General features: G+C 49.7%; 1 protein-coding gene across 3 annotated transcripts in view; it reads left to right on the top strand.

The window, feature by feature from the left end:
* Nucleotides 1–263: 263 nt before the first annotated feature.
* Nucleotides 264–15111, top strand: part of afap1 (actin filament associated protein 1) — a 33635-nt gene continuing 18787 nt past the window's right edge. The window contains exons 1-3 of one of the 3 annotated variants that reach the window (XM_047015117.1): nt 264–982; nt 9062–9190; nt 9376–9458. In XM_047015117.1, coding sequence (XP_046871073.1) covers nt 949–982; nt 9062–9190; nt 9376–9458 — 246 coding nt within the window. In that variant the 5' untranslated portion in view covers nt 264–948. The remainder of the gene's footprint in view (nt 983–9061; nt 9191–9375; nt 9459–15111) is intronic. The other 2 variants (XM_047015116.1, XM_047015115.1) reach the window with 2 other exon arrangements.

The raw sequence follows: 15111 nt of genomic DNA, 5'->3' as shown, positions 1-15111 counted from the left end.
AATCACTTCCCTTATTCTGAAGGAGATATGTGAAGAGAAAGGCTAACCTGTTCTCGGAGGAACGTTTTTGGGGGAGGAAAAAAAGAGAAGGACACACACCCTGAAAGTGTTTGGTTGAGTTCCACCTAAACCTTAATTACAAATGATTCCGTTTCACGTGTACATTTTCACGTGATAAACTCTTTCCTCTGCAGACCAAAACCGCATGTGTTCCGAGGCCCAAAGGGTTGGGGGACCAGGCATACGGGGAGAGACGCCGGTTCTTAATTATCTTCTATTACCATAAGCTGCCGATTCCCCTGTCCCGAGGGGCCAGCTAGCCCGAGTTCAATATCCCATCTGCCGCCGAGCAAAGGGGGAGCAGTGGGCTACGCCGCCTAAATGACCATTTTTTCCTAAACTAAACGGCACACTTCCAGCCTGGAACACGAGACCGAGGGCGGAGATAAAGGAGAGGCCCCGTGTCACCTTTCAGCTATCCCCTCTCTAGTAGGCTACAGAAAGCGAGAGATTCTTAATGTTCATTCTACCTTCGGCGCGCCTGTTTGCAAGGCAAAACTAACCCTATATAATTGGTCGACTGTCAAACCCGTGACAGACTGCAGATGCTGGCAAACAAGATCCGCTGTGTTTCAGAAGCCGCGCAGACCATGCAGGCAGTCTGAACTGTATGGGAGAGAGAGTGGGAACGAGGAGGAAGCGAGGACGAAAGGGAAGAGGAGGAGAAAAGGAACGGAGAAAAGTTTGAAAAGGGGACGGTTCGCCGGTTGAAGGCGCACGCTGAAGCGATCTATCGGAGCGTGAGCAAAGCTATAGTTGGAGAATAGACTGGTGTATTGGTGGTCGCCGTCTCGGAGAGGGGGATTTGTTTTTATTGATATTCGGCAGCTGCCAGGCACGCGACTGCTTTTGTGATCTGTTGGGGGATTAGATGCGTTTGACTCCACGATGCGGAGCGATCCCATTTTGTTCGCATCCAGGGGTGAGTGTCCAACTGGTCGGCATGTGCTTACATTTCATTGCCTATATTGTAATAGCAGAGTTGCTTAGACTGTATATAGGTGGGAGACAACGTGATAACAAGTTGACAGGACGAGAAAGGCAATCAACATAAATAAACTCGTCTCGTCTTTCCCTTTCTCACTTGCAAACACGCTGCCAATTGAAGTGTAAAGTCTATTGTATCAGAGAAAGGGCAAATGTAACTTTTACTGCAAGGGGTCAGGTGTGAACTATGAAACTCACTGCTCACACAATTGGCTCACAGTTCAGCTGAATAATGCTTTGAACTGTTTCGGCACATTTAGAACGATGTACCAATATTTATTTTACTTAATACCAATGCTGCGTTTGCCAGTGGAAACTCACCAAATGAGCACAGTGTTGCAGTCAGGAAGAGTTTCCTCTCAAGTAGCCTACACACATTGCGGCTCAGGGAGAGAGGGATGGAGACAGACAGACAGAGGGCGGGGAGGGGGGGAGGTAGGCAGGACCTCTTGGCTCCACCGAAGCGAGCTGGACTGGAAAGACTGCTGGCGACCGCTGGCTCCTGACGGTGTCATTAGGGTCGTGGTTTGTTGTCTGTGGAATTATGCGTCGGGAGTAGCTGGTTGCAACCTGAGACCGCCCCCCTCTTCCACCATTCCCGACCACGTTGATGAATGGCTGCCCTTACGGCGTCCAGCAGCCCCGCAGGAAAATCACGGATTGTGTCGCCTCGGCCGAGCGCAGCTGGCTCCCGCTGGTTCGGGACAGACCCGCTATGTGACAGCCTCCACAGGGAGGCGCATATGAGATCAGTCGTAACATTGACTCGCTGATCTTATGAGAAACTTTTCTCTCGAGGTCAAATTTGGCCTTAAGACACATGCATGTCTACTAAAACGACTGGTCAGTTTAATTGTGTAAATAAAGGTATGATATTGTGGCACATTTTTCTCTTAATTATACGCTATCATATGACATTTACATTTACATTTATTCATTTAGCAGACGCTTTTATCCAAAGCGACTTCCAAGAGAGAGCTTCACAAAGTGCATAGGTCACTGATAATAACAACAAGATAGCCCCACAGCATTGCGGGTAGTCAAAAACAAGAAGTACATATTGTGAACAACCAAAAAATAGTGCTAAAGGGAAGAAACCATAAGAGCATGTAGTTAAACAAGTTAAAAATTACACAACATTAATCTCTAAGTGCAGGTGTACCTGTAGGAAAGCAATAAAAATAGGATTAACTAAAACAGAATACAACAGTTTAAATCAGCTACCACTAACCAACAAGAGCAACAGTCTAAGCAAGAGTCATTGTGAACCTTGAGGAAACTAGCGTTGGGTTCAGCAAACCATTCCTAAGTACCATTGTACTCCCGGAACAAGTGTGTGACACTACAAAGTGTTTTTGTTATTGCCATACTTCAAGTCAACATGGAGGTAACTCAATGTTTCTTTAGCCTGAGGTTAATAACAGTCCTGGTGTGACAACATAAGTGCTCCATATCTCTTGGTTCCTTCCAGCCTCATGTACAATAACAAACCCCTGGCTCAGACACTAGCCTCCCCAGCTAGCAAGCAGCTGCGCAGTATCAGGTAGCCGTGCAACGCAGTGCTACTCCACATTTGGTGTGGTCCTGACAGAGAACTATTGTGTAGTCATGTAATCTCATCCCAACTGCACACAAGAATGTAGAACACCGTTTTGGCTGGAGGGGCTGTAAGCCAGCCTGTTTAGGTTGTTCTTTTTTTTGTTACCTTAGGGTTAACTCGACTTGGGGTACCTTCAGTGTTGGCAGTTCTGTTGGAACCGTACAGAGTTCCTTGTCAGCAAGTCCCCTTTAGAACTGTTATGAGGTGCCATTTGGTGGGGCGGGGGTAAAAGCTCACCGTGTTAATGTGTTTAGCGCTGTTTATTGTCGTTTTCCTCACGGAAACCTCAAGATGATGTGCCGTTAATCGCTGCGGGGTGGGGCGTGCGTGTGATGTGGGCATGTCGGCCATTTGGTTCCTTTTGTTGGGGGAAAGAAGGATTTCTCCTGTCAGAACTGGGCACCCCCAACGATGACTGATCCCTAAAGGCTTTCATGTGGGCAGCAGTGGACCCCCTTTCGGTGGTGGAGAAAGTCGGATCCAAAGAGAAGGAGAAGAGAGATGAAGATGAATGAGTTTATGATCCCCACTCTCGCCACCAAACCCCTTCTGTGGGTTTCTTGGCACGCGGGCACAGAGCCTTTCCTTCCAAACCCCTAATCATAACCCTTACCATCTCTGATGTCTATACACATCTGCTATAAAAACCAATGTGATTTTGAGCCCAATGCAAACACACTTTAACAGGCAACATCTACAGCTCTGTATTGAGGTTCAGTGCGACTGTCCTACAGCAGGCTACGTTTTGACTGTAATCAAATCGTATTTTAAATGGACGGCCATAACCTTAGTCTTAAGGCGAGTCATTTCCTGCTCAGTGATTAATTGCTAGTTATGTCAAAGTGTTGATCATTTCTACCAGAGCTATCAGCCTTCTTTAATAGGCTTATCATGCTTCAAGAGGATGAGCCGATTAGCTCATTAGCCAGTCTGTCTAGGACAAAGAATGAGGTTTAAGGAAATGAGATTAGCGCTAGCGTGACAGAACTAAGGGCGGGTTTCTTCCCAGGGGGTCCTGGAGCATGGTGGGTTTGGGGCTGGGCAATAGGCTGCAACCCCTCAGGACAAACAATAACAACATCCAGCACCAACAAAGATGTTTCTCATGCACATATAGATGAGTGCGTGTGCATGCATACATTTAAGGGGGGGGGGTGGCAGGGTTGCAGGCGTGGGTGTGTCTGGCAGTGAGAAATTGGGGATTGGAATCTGGTGTGGGGGGAGGCGAGGGGGGAGGGGCAGGGCTGTCTGGATCAAAGCATGTCTGGTTTTCGAGCTGTCTCTCACCAGACTAGCGGTTGTCTTTGAGCCTCAGAGAGCAGCTAGTCTGGCCTGCTACCAAGCTAGAAGGCAGGGCTCCAGGATGGTACTGTACTAGGCAGAGGCCTCCTCTCCCCCCACTGAGCTATGCTACATGCTAGTTTACCGAAGCATAGATCTCCTCACGGCGCAACAGTCAATTGGCTTTGATCCCAATTTGGCTTGAATGATGGACCCCATTGGATCCCCGCTCCCCTGCCCCTATCTCAACCCAGGCACCAGTGGGTCTCGTCAGTCCCTTCATCCCTCTTGAAGGATGACTCTCCCAGCCAGACCTAACCACAGTCCCCTCCTCTCCTCCCCACGCCCCCCTCTCCCCATAGTGTGGGTTTAGGCTGAGTGCTCTGTTATTATCCCCTAACACAGATACTGGAGGAGCATCACTCTCTCTGCCTGCATTTCCCTCTCCCTATCTCCCTCTCTCCCTCTCGTCTCTCACTCACCTCTCTCCCTCTCTCCTCTCTCACTCACTCACTCTCTGGCTTTTTGGCCTCCTCCCCTTTCTTTCCTCCAGCCCATTCCCCCCCCCCCCCCCCCCCCCCCCCCCCTCCACCAGATGAAGGCACTTCACGTCCTAACCCACACTACGTCTGAGGATGTTTGAGGGCCGGAGCACATCTGCTGCTGGTCCACCACCTGGATGATAGGAATCTGCTCCGCCCGCCCTGTGATGTGCACTGTTGGCCTGCCTCCAGTGGAAAATGTAGACTCCACCCCCAGGCCCCCCCGGCCACCCCCCCCCCCCGCTCCTCCGTGATTACAGAGGACGTTGCCGACGCTCGTTTCTTGTCGTCGACGGCCACCGGTCCCACTTCCTGATCGGACGTGTGTTGCTCTCCAGCGAAGGGTTCACCTCACGAGCCCCGAACAACGTGTAGCGATAAGAGCTTCTGAAATGTTTTTTCTTTCAAAACGGTATCTGGGTGTCTGGCACTCTGCCCCTTGGTTCAAGAGCGTGACTCGCGTTTGCCTGTTCGGATGGAAATCGGATGTGTAAAAAAATAAAAAATAAATGAAAATACACTTTTATACACATTCGTCCCAACGCTCCGGGGGAAGGTGGTCTGCTTCCCCCACCCTGGGCACACCAAGAGCGGGCTTCCTCTCTCCACTGGCCTGGGTGCTGGTGGGACAGCCTGGAGGAAATGTGCTGACTAAGACTCCATGAGAAACCCAAACTCACTCAGACCAGGAAGAGAGGGATGGAGGGAGGGAGGGGAGATGTGTGGTGCCAACCCAAACAGACTGGGGAAGGGAAGGAGCATGGGGCCATAGAGGACAGAGCTGGATAAATAGGCTGGTGTGTGTATGCGCTTATGGTTTCGAAATGAGTGTGCACTGCACAGCCAACGCTGAGCGATGCCTTCTTGTTCGGCAGTTGGGCAAAGGGAGCCGGTAACCATGATGACGCCAGACCATAAACCACCCCAATTAACTTTAAACACCATATAACTACAGAACCCACAACCCCCCCCCCCCCCCCCCCCAACCCCTACGAGTCACCTGGTATGACAGCTTCCCCTCAGAGTGAATCGCAGCCTCTGATTGATTGAGTTGAGTGAGCCGCCCAGGTCTGGAAGGTCTCAGTCAACGCCAGCTAGCCTGCTAGCTGTCTGTCAACGCTCATCAGCGCTGCTAGCCTGCTAGCTGTCTGTCGACGCTCATCAGCGCTGCTAGCGCTGCTAGCCTGCTAGCTGTCTGTCGACGCTCATCAGCGCCGCTAGCCTGCTAGCCTGCTAGCCTGCTAGCTGTCTGTCGACGCGCATCAGCGCCGCTGGCCGCCGCACGGCTTTGAAAAGGAAGGCGAAGCGACCGACGGACTCCCTCGGAAGCTCGGCTCGGTCCTCCCAAACAGACGCAGCGGCAGACTCCGTCTGATCCTTCCGGATGCGTGATTTCGATGACATGTCGGCGTTCCACACGTGGGCGTCATGAAACGCGATTATGATCTGAGGAAACGTTGGTAGGGTATGATGATGGCGGCATCTCTAATTATATGCTGTATCTCCGCCCTCACACACGCGCGCATGTCTTAGTGGTTGGGCTTTGCACGGCTTGTTGACTACAACTTCAATATGAGTGGAGGGAGATGTTTGTAATGAGAAGTGTGGTGTGGTATTCAAAAGAGCTCGATGCTTTTTCTCATGGGAATCATGCAGCATTGGAGGTGGTGTGTGTGTGTGTGTCTCATTACAAAGGGTGTCTGAGGCACCTCTCCTGTGTTTAGTCTGTAAGTTAGTGTTTTATGTCATAATCAGCTTTGCGCACACACTTGCGCACAAACAAACTCAAACAGACACGCACTGCCTAGGGGGCTTCAAATCATCACATGGTGGTACTGGAACCTCTCAGACATCTTAACACACATTGTGTACTCACACACACACACACACACACACACAATATACCGGCAGCATGCCATCAGTCAGAACACCTGTATTCCGGGAAAGGACGCAAGTCTACATAACCCTTTAACCCTTTGTGGCATTTGCAGAACGTACTTACGCACCGAAGGGGGTGTGTATCACATTATCTATCAAGCCCACACACGACCCCACTCTCTCCCAGACACCTCCCCCCCCCCTTGCCCGCTAGTTTTGGGGGTGTAAGTGTTGATACCCAACCTTAAAGAACGTTCCAGCAAGCTCGTCTGTGTGTGTCTGGTCTGAATCTTCTCCCTGGGGATGTGTGCATAGTGAGTTTGAGCGTGTGTGAGCATTGTGAGGAGAGTTGTTTTTCTTTTCTTTTCTTTTTTTTTTTTCCTCTATCTTTCGCAAACCTGTGGACATGGGAGGATGGGTTTGCGTGGAGGAGGAGGAAGGGTTGACAAAAGCGGAGGAAGAAGGAGGTAGAGAAGGAGAGGTGGTGAAGAGGGGAGGGGGGGCGGTTTGTTTGCTCAGTTAAGAGTTTTTCTTTCGCTCCTCCCTCAGGGGGTTAGTTCGAGGGTGGTCCTGCATGCTCCACACCGCCTCATTCCGCTGTCTCTACCGCACTGGAGTGCGCACACACACACACACACACACACGTGTACACACCTACACCCACACACATACACGTGTGTGCGCACGAACAGACACACACGCACACGGTTTTGACCACCCCTGTCGAAGGTAACTCGTTTATTTGATTCATCCAGGGGATTGGGCTTCACAGAGTGCTATTAAACGCTGAATGAAACCCTCCTGGCCTGGAGTGGAGCAGGGCAGGCCAGGGTCCATGTGGATGGTGTCATTATACACCCGCTGGGCTTTGGTAACTGGTCCACTTGGACAATAGACCTAAATGAAGTTAAAAAGAACTCTGAGCAACGTTAGTGCCTCTCACTAGTTTATAATAATTTTAATGTATTTTTCTTCCACCCTTCCCACCCATCCTCCCTCCTTCTCTCACGCTGTTCTCTGTCAGTCTTTTTTTTCTTCTTCTTTTTCTCGATGGCGCACTCTGTTTCTCTCGCTGTCTCACCTTCCTCGCTCTCCAGTCCTCCGTACCTTTCTCCCCTTCCCTCCATTCCTCTCTCCCTGTCTCTCTCGCTCCCTCCTTCTCCAGCCCTCCCTCCCTCCCTCTCTCCTCTGTCCTAGGATAATAAGATTATGACAGGAATGTGTGAGAGCTGCTGTTTATGTAGCTGTACAGGGGCCTATCTGGAAGACCAAGCCCAGTCCTTCACAAAGTAAATTATAAGGTTGGGTATGAGTCCACTGAGTGTTTGGGGAGAGAGGGGGGGGGGAGGGATACATTGTGTTCTGCCAGACACACCGATCAAAATGTTTTCAGGCCAGCTTCCATAACGGCACATCAGCTATCTGTTATTGACCCGTCACAGCATTCCACAAGCGTTTTGGTAACCCGACTGTGTTATCATCCCAGATGCTTGGCGAAATATGTACCTGTGCAATGACGCTTTTTGCTGGGCGAATTCCAAAGTTTCTATTTTTTATCGTTCTGTTATGTTGTTAGAACTTCTTTGACATGCTGCATTGCCTAATGGTTTCAAAACAGCTCTAAGTGATTCTGAAAAGGTCAGTCGAGTGAGGTAATAGAATTGTCCAAAAACGACAAACAACCCATCCAAGAACTACACATGCGGTGTTTAGCGGAATCGTCTCAGCGCGGGGGGGGGGGGGGGGGGGGGATGGTTTCATCATGAGTGTGGGTTATGAGAATGGTTAGGAGCCTCGCACAAGTTTCTTCACTGAGGGGGGGGAAACCCATAACCTCAAATGAAACCTTTCTTAGTTAACTAACCAAAATCCAGATGGAATATTCTGGTAAAACCACTCACATAAGCTGTTCTCTGACGTTACCACCCTCATAACATAATAGTCACGTCTCCTGTTTACAATAAGCTCCACTAATGTTGGAAGGAGCGAACCATTATCGGCTTATGGGGGTGTGCCCTTTATCCCCAGACACTCTCACGCTTTGTTGTGTGAGGGGTCGCCCCTTCATATCAGCCCCTGGAAGCACAGCATGACGTGTCCCACGTCACCACTTGCCCCCCTCCATATCACTCACACGTCCACAAGATATGACCTCATGCCTCTGCTATGTTTTTCCGTGGGCCGGTCCTCTTATTTTTGATGTGTGAGAAAAAGGTGAAGCTTTGTTGTTACGCCACAGCGGTTCGGTGTTGGAACTCTGGGGTGTTGGGATTCCTCAGGTGTTATGCCAGCGTCTGTAGGGCAACTGCAGTTCCTGACGGGCGTAAATCACCGCTGGAATTCAATATGGGGAGTTCTTCTTCATGATCCGCCCGTCTGTCTGTTTTTCCACGTTACACAAGACCGGGGAGGTCCGCCGGTTGGACGAAGGCCTTGCGACATCTCTCTGTGTGTACGTGGCTTGTGGTCGAGCTGTAAGACCAGAAGCTCTTCTCGACGCAGCAGCTTGTCCACGGACGGCTCCAGTCATCCCCCTCCACGTGTCGTGCAGCATTCTCTGTTCATTGTGTTTCCAAATGTCATCGAATCAAATATGTCATTTGCGTTCCGTGGGCACCTTGGTACTGTAGCCGAGCTAAAACGCATGAGCTGAAGTTTGTGCCTTGGATGCCGCTGCCCAGCGTTCTAATGTGTGTGTGTGTGTGTGTCGCAGCCATGGAGGAGCTGGTGTGTGAGTTGCGACTGTTTCTGGAGCTCCTGGACAGGGAGTATCTGAGTGCCGGGGTCAAGGAGAAGAAGCTGCACATCGCCAACATCCTCCACAGGGTCCTCTCTGCCAAAGGTCAGAGCCACCCCCTACACACAACCTCACCACCTTCACACAGCCTGCATCATTAGCATGATTTGATCAACATCATATCGATGTTCACAGCATCCACATCTGCCTTCTCTCTCATGCCTTCATCTTTCTCACCAATCCTTTGTCTCTCTTTTTCTCGTCTGTCTGTCTCTCTCTTTCTCTTTCAGAGCCCTCATTCAAATCAGAGATCCACAACAGTCTACCGGCTCCCCCTCAGATGCCCCTCCCAGAGATCCCCCACCCCTGGCTGGTAAGACCCCACCCCCCCCACACACACACACACACACGCCATCTACGACCTATAACATCCCACTCTAACCCTCCAAGGCCGTGGCACGGTCACCACTGATAGCAGAGCTGGAACTCTGCCACGGAGAACATGAAGAACACGGAGCACTTTGAAATGGTGTTGCATGACGCAAGCGCGCCATTGGCAGTGAGCTACCGTGTCACATGACTGTCAGTCCTCATCATATTCCGGGATATAACTATCTGGAAAGGGTTCCAGGGTGTTTTTATAGTCCTCTATAAAGCAGCAGGAAGGTAGCTGTGGCTGCAACATGTCTCCAAGCCTGACAGTCATCAATAATGTGTGTGTGTGTGTGCGTGCATAAGTGTGTGTCTGTGTCTGATGGAAACCAGGCGGTTGTGAAGATAGCTCCTAAAGCTTATCACCATGACAACAAGCCACAACACCTTGTTCTACAACCCTCAGTGTCTCTCTCTCACACACACACACACACACACACACACAAATACTTGGACACAGATGGCAACACGTTTGAGACACAAACACACACACGGTCACACAAGGCCTTACAGTGCAGTTTGTTATTAGAAACATCCCACCTCTGTCCTCCTCTCCTCTGACCCTGGTGTGTCTGGAAACAAGTTACCAGTTCCCGGAACTCGGGGAGAGATCGCTCTCTCGCTCTCTTTCTCTCTCGCTCTCTTTCTCGCGTCTCACTTTGTCTCACATCACTTTCTTTCTCATCTCTCTCTCTCTCTTATTAATCTCTTTTTCTCTCAGTCTACCACATCCTCTGTTTTTCTTTCTCAAGTGTTCTCTCCTTCTTTCTCGCCCTCCTCCTTCCCCCATATGAGAGGAGCATTCATCACATGACGAGGCTGACCTCTAGAATGCTGTCCAGGAGAGGAGCACGAAAGAGAGATCTCCTTCTCTCGCTCTATCCCTCATTCCAGTAAAAGTTAAACCAAGGTCAGAAAAGGCATCATATTGGAACTCGTGTTTAGCCGTGCCCTAGCACGGTGTTTTATGTAGCTAAGTAGCTGTGAAACTCGACCTGCGAATGGGTTTTCAGTCAAAATTGTTGTCATTCTTGAATGTTATTGTAGCATCCCTGAGGAATGTCATATGACATTTTGCTTTGCGACGCCAACATGTTAACACAGATGCCCTCTGTCAACACACAGGGCGTGACAGTCACATGTACGACGTGGTTAGCCTAGCCGTTAGCAAAGAAAGAGACTGTTCATCAGGCTAGGCTATCGCGTTGCTAAGAATAACAGTTTGTTGCTGCAGGGCTGACTTTTAGTTGACCCTAACACACACACACACACACACAGAACCTAACATCATTAAGTATCAGGAGACACAACAGGATATCCGTTAATCAGATTGGAGAATGTTGGTCCTCCAGGCTTCTCATACAACTAACTGTGTGTGTGTGTGTGATTGACAGTTAGCAAAAGCGGAGAAAATATGTAAATGTCAAAGAAGATGAAACGGCACAAAACACGTTTATTGTATCTGGTTCTACTCCTGCAGGGAACATTTCTGACTTTGAAGCTGCTCGTCCCCATTAGAAGGTTCCTTCTCGGGATCCCCCCCCCCCCCACACACACACACACACAGTAGCTCTCAGTGCCAAGAAGGAACAAGACACACACACACACACGCTCACACTCTGGTGGAGGAACTTGTGAAGGTGATATCCCTGCTCCCCTCACCTCATACATCTTAGTGAGTGTGTCAGCCAGCGAGGAAAAGGAGTGTTGTCACTGTTGTACGCCCTGTTACACACACACACACACACACACACAAACAGCTGCCACCGATTAGACAGTTGTAATGGCCAACAGGCACTCCCAGTGACGGAGGCCAACTGAAGCCTCTTGGGATCAAATGAGTTCACCTTCTCTCTCACCTCTCTCTCTCTCCCTCTCTTTCATCACACACAAATATGTTGCATCAACAGATGGGGTAGTAGTCTGTGTGTACAGGGAAGGCAGACCCTTCCTTTGTACAACCCGCTCACTTTTGATGTTCTTAGCACAGTCCAGAATGAAACAACCCAGTCACTCTTAGACCGTGTGCAGTTGCATGGTACAGAAAAGGGTATGTGAGCGACTGGGACTCCATTCCGGCTCTGTAGGAGAGAATGAAGGCAGGCCGGCTGCTTCTGAGACACAAATGATTTCCATCTGTGTTGACGTTGGCTGGAGGGACCCAACCTCCCCCATCGCCCCCCCCCCCCCCCCCCTCCCCCCCGCACAAACACCCCTCCTACCCCTCTCCTCCATAACCCAAATCAGCGTAGCACCCCGGCACACAAACATGAGCAAACGGACTCGCCCTCAGAGCTGCTTTACTGTACTTGAAGAATGTGCACAGATGCACAGACTTGGGTCTGTCTGATTCTCTTTCTTTGTGTCTTTCTTTGTGTCTCTCACACACACACACTCTAATGGACAAACTGAGGCATATAGATGATACACATACATTGTTTTCATAAAACTACACACACACACACTTTTCTGAGGCAGACGAGTCCCATTCGTGTTTAATTTCCCTTATTTATCTTTCTTTCGCTCTCTGTTTCTTTGTAATTCTCTCTTTCTTTATATGCGTCTCATACTGTATCTTGTTTTAAACGTGAACGGTACCCGGGTCTTTGGACTGCCCAATGAAGGCTTTGAGAAATCAAAATCTCTCTTTCTCTTCCTCTCACTCACTCACTCTCTCTCTGTCACTGTCACTCTCGCTCGCTCTCTCTCTCCCTCTCTCTCTCTCTCTCTCTCTCGCCCTCTCTCTCCCTCTCTCTCTCTCGCTCTCTCTCGCTCTCTCTCCGTTTCTCTCTCCTCCTTCCCCTCACTTCCTCTCTCTTTTCCCAGCTCGGTCTGTCTGAGCCCCCCTCCTCCTCCCACAGCACTCTCTAAGATAAATATACGCGTCTCGGCTCTGGCCTTTGTGTCTGAGGAGCAGCCAGAAATGTACACAGTATTGCCCACGCACGAGCAGATACACATGGTCACTGTGGGAGAACGCGCGTGAGACGTGCACATGTTGCGCACACGCATCTGCCGACGTCAGTGCATTTCAATGTACTGTGTGTGTGTGTGTGTGTAAGAGACCAGCAAACCCCTAGCCACTCCAACCTAAAACAATACCCATAGTTCCTATTGTACTTGGACACTCCAGACCTCCACTGTGTATGGCCAAGTCAAATGTTTGCTAGCTTAGAAAGGGAAAGCGCACTCTGGCACACATCCAGCATGTGGACGTTCTCCTCCCTGAGCCCATGTGCAGGCTCCCGGTCCTCCGGAAGCCTTTGGGTCCCTGTCAGTCCCTCCAGCTGCTTGGGTGTGATTTGCTCGGGGTTTGTTTGCGGGGTTCACTTTGCTGTGGGATTCAAGGCGCATTTAGCTGCGTGTCACTTGCTGAGGCGTCGTTTTATTGGTCGGTCGGACTTCCCCCTTCTCTCTGGTTGGTCCAACCACAAGAGATGAGGCGACCTCACCCCTATTGTGTCATAGAGGGAAACGCATTAATTACGATAGACGAATCTCAACCAATATTCCAGGAGACAAACTCGCTGTTGCCTGTGGTAACCCAACAACAAGTGTTAAATCCTTAATATGTACAGTATTGCGTTTTAACTCGTCTCAGGAAATCTCGTGCGAAAGTGACACTTAAATGGTCATGTGACCATGGCATCGTTAGTCCCAAGGCCGAAGCTGTGTGTGTTTGTGTGCATATGCGTGTTTGTGTGTGTGTGTGCTTGCGTGCATGCGCGTATGGAAAACGTCCCCTAAAAACTAGAACACGAATGGAAAACCTATTTCACTACTTTTTTCTCCCCAAAGTGCTTTTGAAGACATTTTACAACGCCAACTCTTTCCTTACTCTCACTCATGATGTAATGGTCTAACTAGCTAAATTAAGAAAACCAACGAAACAACCAAAAGACTAGCGCAGAAGATGACTTGTAAAGTATTTTGCACGTTGAGTATGTTATGTCACGTGAGTGAACATACCTAACATATACTCTATGTACTATAGGCTGAATATAGTCTGTATTTCAGTAGACTGAATGATTGAATTGGGCAGGCACAGTTTCCTGTGGTAGTGAGGGAGTGCTCGGGTGTTAACGGTGTGTGCGTGTGTCCGTGTTGGCGTGTTCGCTCATTGTTTGGGCATGCCTGTGAGAGTGGAAGTGCCCTCATTCCTCTGTGTGTGTGTTTTCCTGAATCCAAGTGCCAGCTTTCTCCCAGTACAATAGCACAGGTTCGTTCCAGATGTGGGTGCTTGCCCAAGCGGACACACACTCATGAGGTGGGTGTCGAACAAAAGCAGAATTTGGAGAGAGAGAGGGGGGGGGGGGGTGGAGGGGGGTCTGTACCTTGACCCAGTCCGCCTCCCTCTGACCTCAGTGTGCACCTCCTTGTGAGGTGGGAGGAGGAGGGGGGGGGGGGGGAGTTGGTGGTGGGGGGGTAGGAGAGTATTATCAGCATCTCTCCCCAGCTCGACCCTCTCTCTCTCCTTTATACCTGTTCCCCCTCTCTGCACTCAGGCATATCCGTGCACAGGGCTTTGCCATGCACCTCTCCAAACACACACACACAGAAACACACACACACACCCTTTTTCGTCCCGCTCTCGGCATGAAGAACGGGAGGCAGAGGAGGAGGATTGAAAGGAGAGCGTGGATGGAAGATAAGATGGGAGCCGTACCGGCTTTCAGTCCCACGTTGGGATCCAGGTTCTGTTGGCGAAGCCTCCCGTGTTTCAGCCGAGCAGAGCAGTGATGGGTATCAGGCGAGCTGGCCACATGTTCTGCTTGTTCTCAAAGGAGAGAGGGGAGAGGTTCCGCCCAGGAGTCTGGCAGAGCAGGGGTTTGAAAGTAGCAGGGCATGGTCGTCTGAGTGTACGGTGAGTTTGAGAAGCTTCTCCTGTTAAGTCAGTTGAAGTCTTGTTTGAAAAGCATCTCTGAGACAATGAGGCCATTCAACAGCTTTGAGCTTTTAGCAGGCCGGTTCTGGAGTTCAGCCACTGTTAAACTAACAACTGTCTCTCAAATGTGTGTCTGTGTTATCACAGTATCCCCACTGATAACCTACAGTCCATTCATAAAGAGTGTTGTTCAAACTGTACAGAACAGAGGAGACGGAAAAGCCAGACCACATAGTCTGTCAATGCCTGAAATACGCCAGGTCTGCTCCCTGTGTGTGTGTGTGTGTGCGTGCCCATTTGTGTCCATTCTGTTTGCTCATGTGCCTATGTGTATCCTGCCTGGGTGTTGGCGTGTGTGGGCGTTTCGTGCGTCCAGCACAAATTCTCTCCCGCTGTTTTGTTAAGATGTGCTGATGAACCCTGTTGAACCAGATTCTGACGGGGCCACAATCTCCATATTTAGCAACATGGAATTTCACTGTACAGTTGATGGGTGAAATCTAGGAGAAAGAACTGTTGAGAAACAGTCGTTTTTTTATGGTTTACAATGACACAAACAATGTCAAGTAAATGATGCAACACTAGATTTTGAAGTTCCCTGTGCAAGAAGGGTGGAGTGAGTATTATTATTATTTTTTAAATTAAAACTTGAATGATAAAAAAGATGCACTGAAAACCCAAATTTTCAAGGATAGGTTTCCAGAACATA

The sequence above is a fragment of the Hypomesus transpacificus genome, unplaced genomic scaffold (genome assembly GCF_021917145.1).
Source record: "Hypomesus transpacificus isolate Combined female unplaced genomic scaffold, fHypTra1 scaffold_273, whole genome shotgun sequence".
NCBI classification, from domain to species: Eukaryota; Metazoa; Chordata; class Actinopteri; order Osmeriformes; family Osmeridae; genus Hypomesus; species Hypomesus transpacificus.
This window is presented reverse-complemented; position numbering and strand designations above follow the sequence as displayed.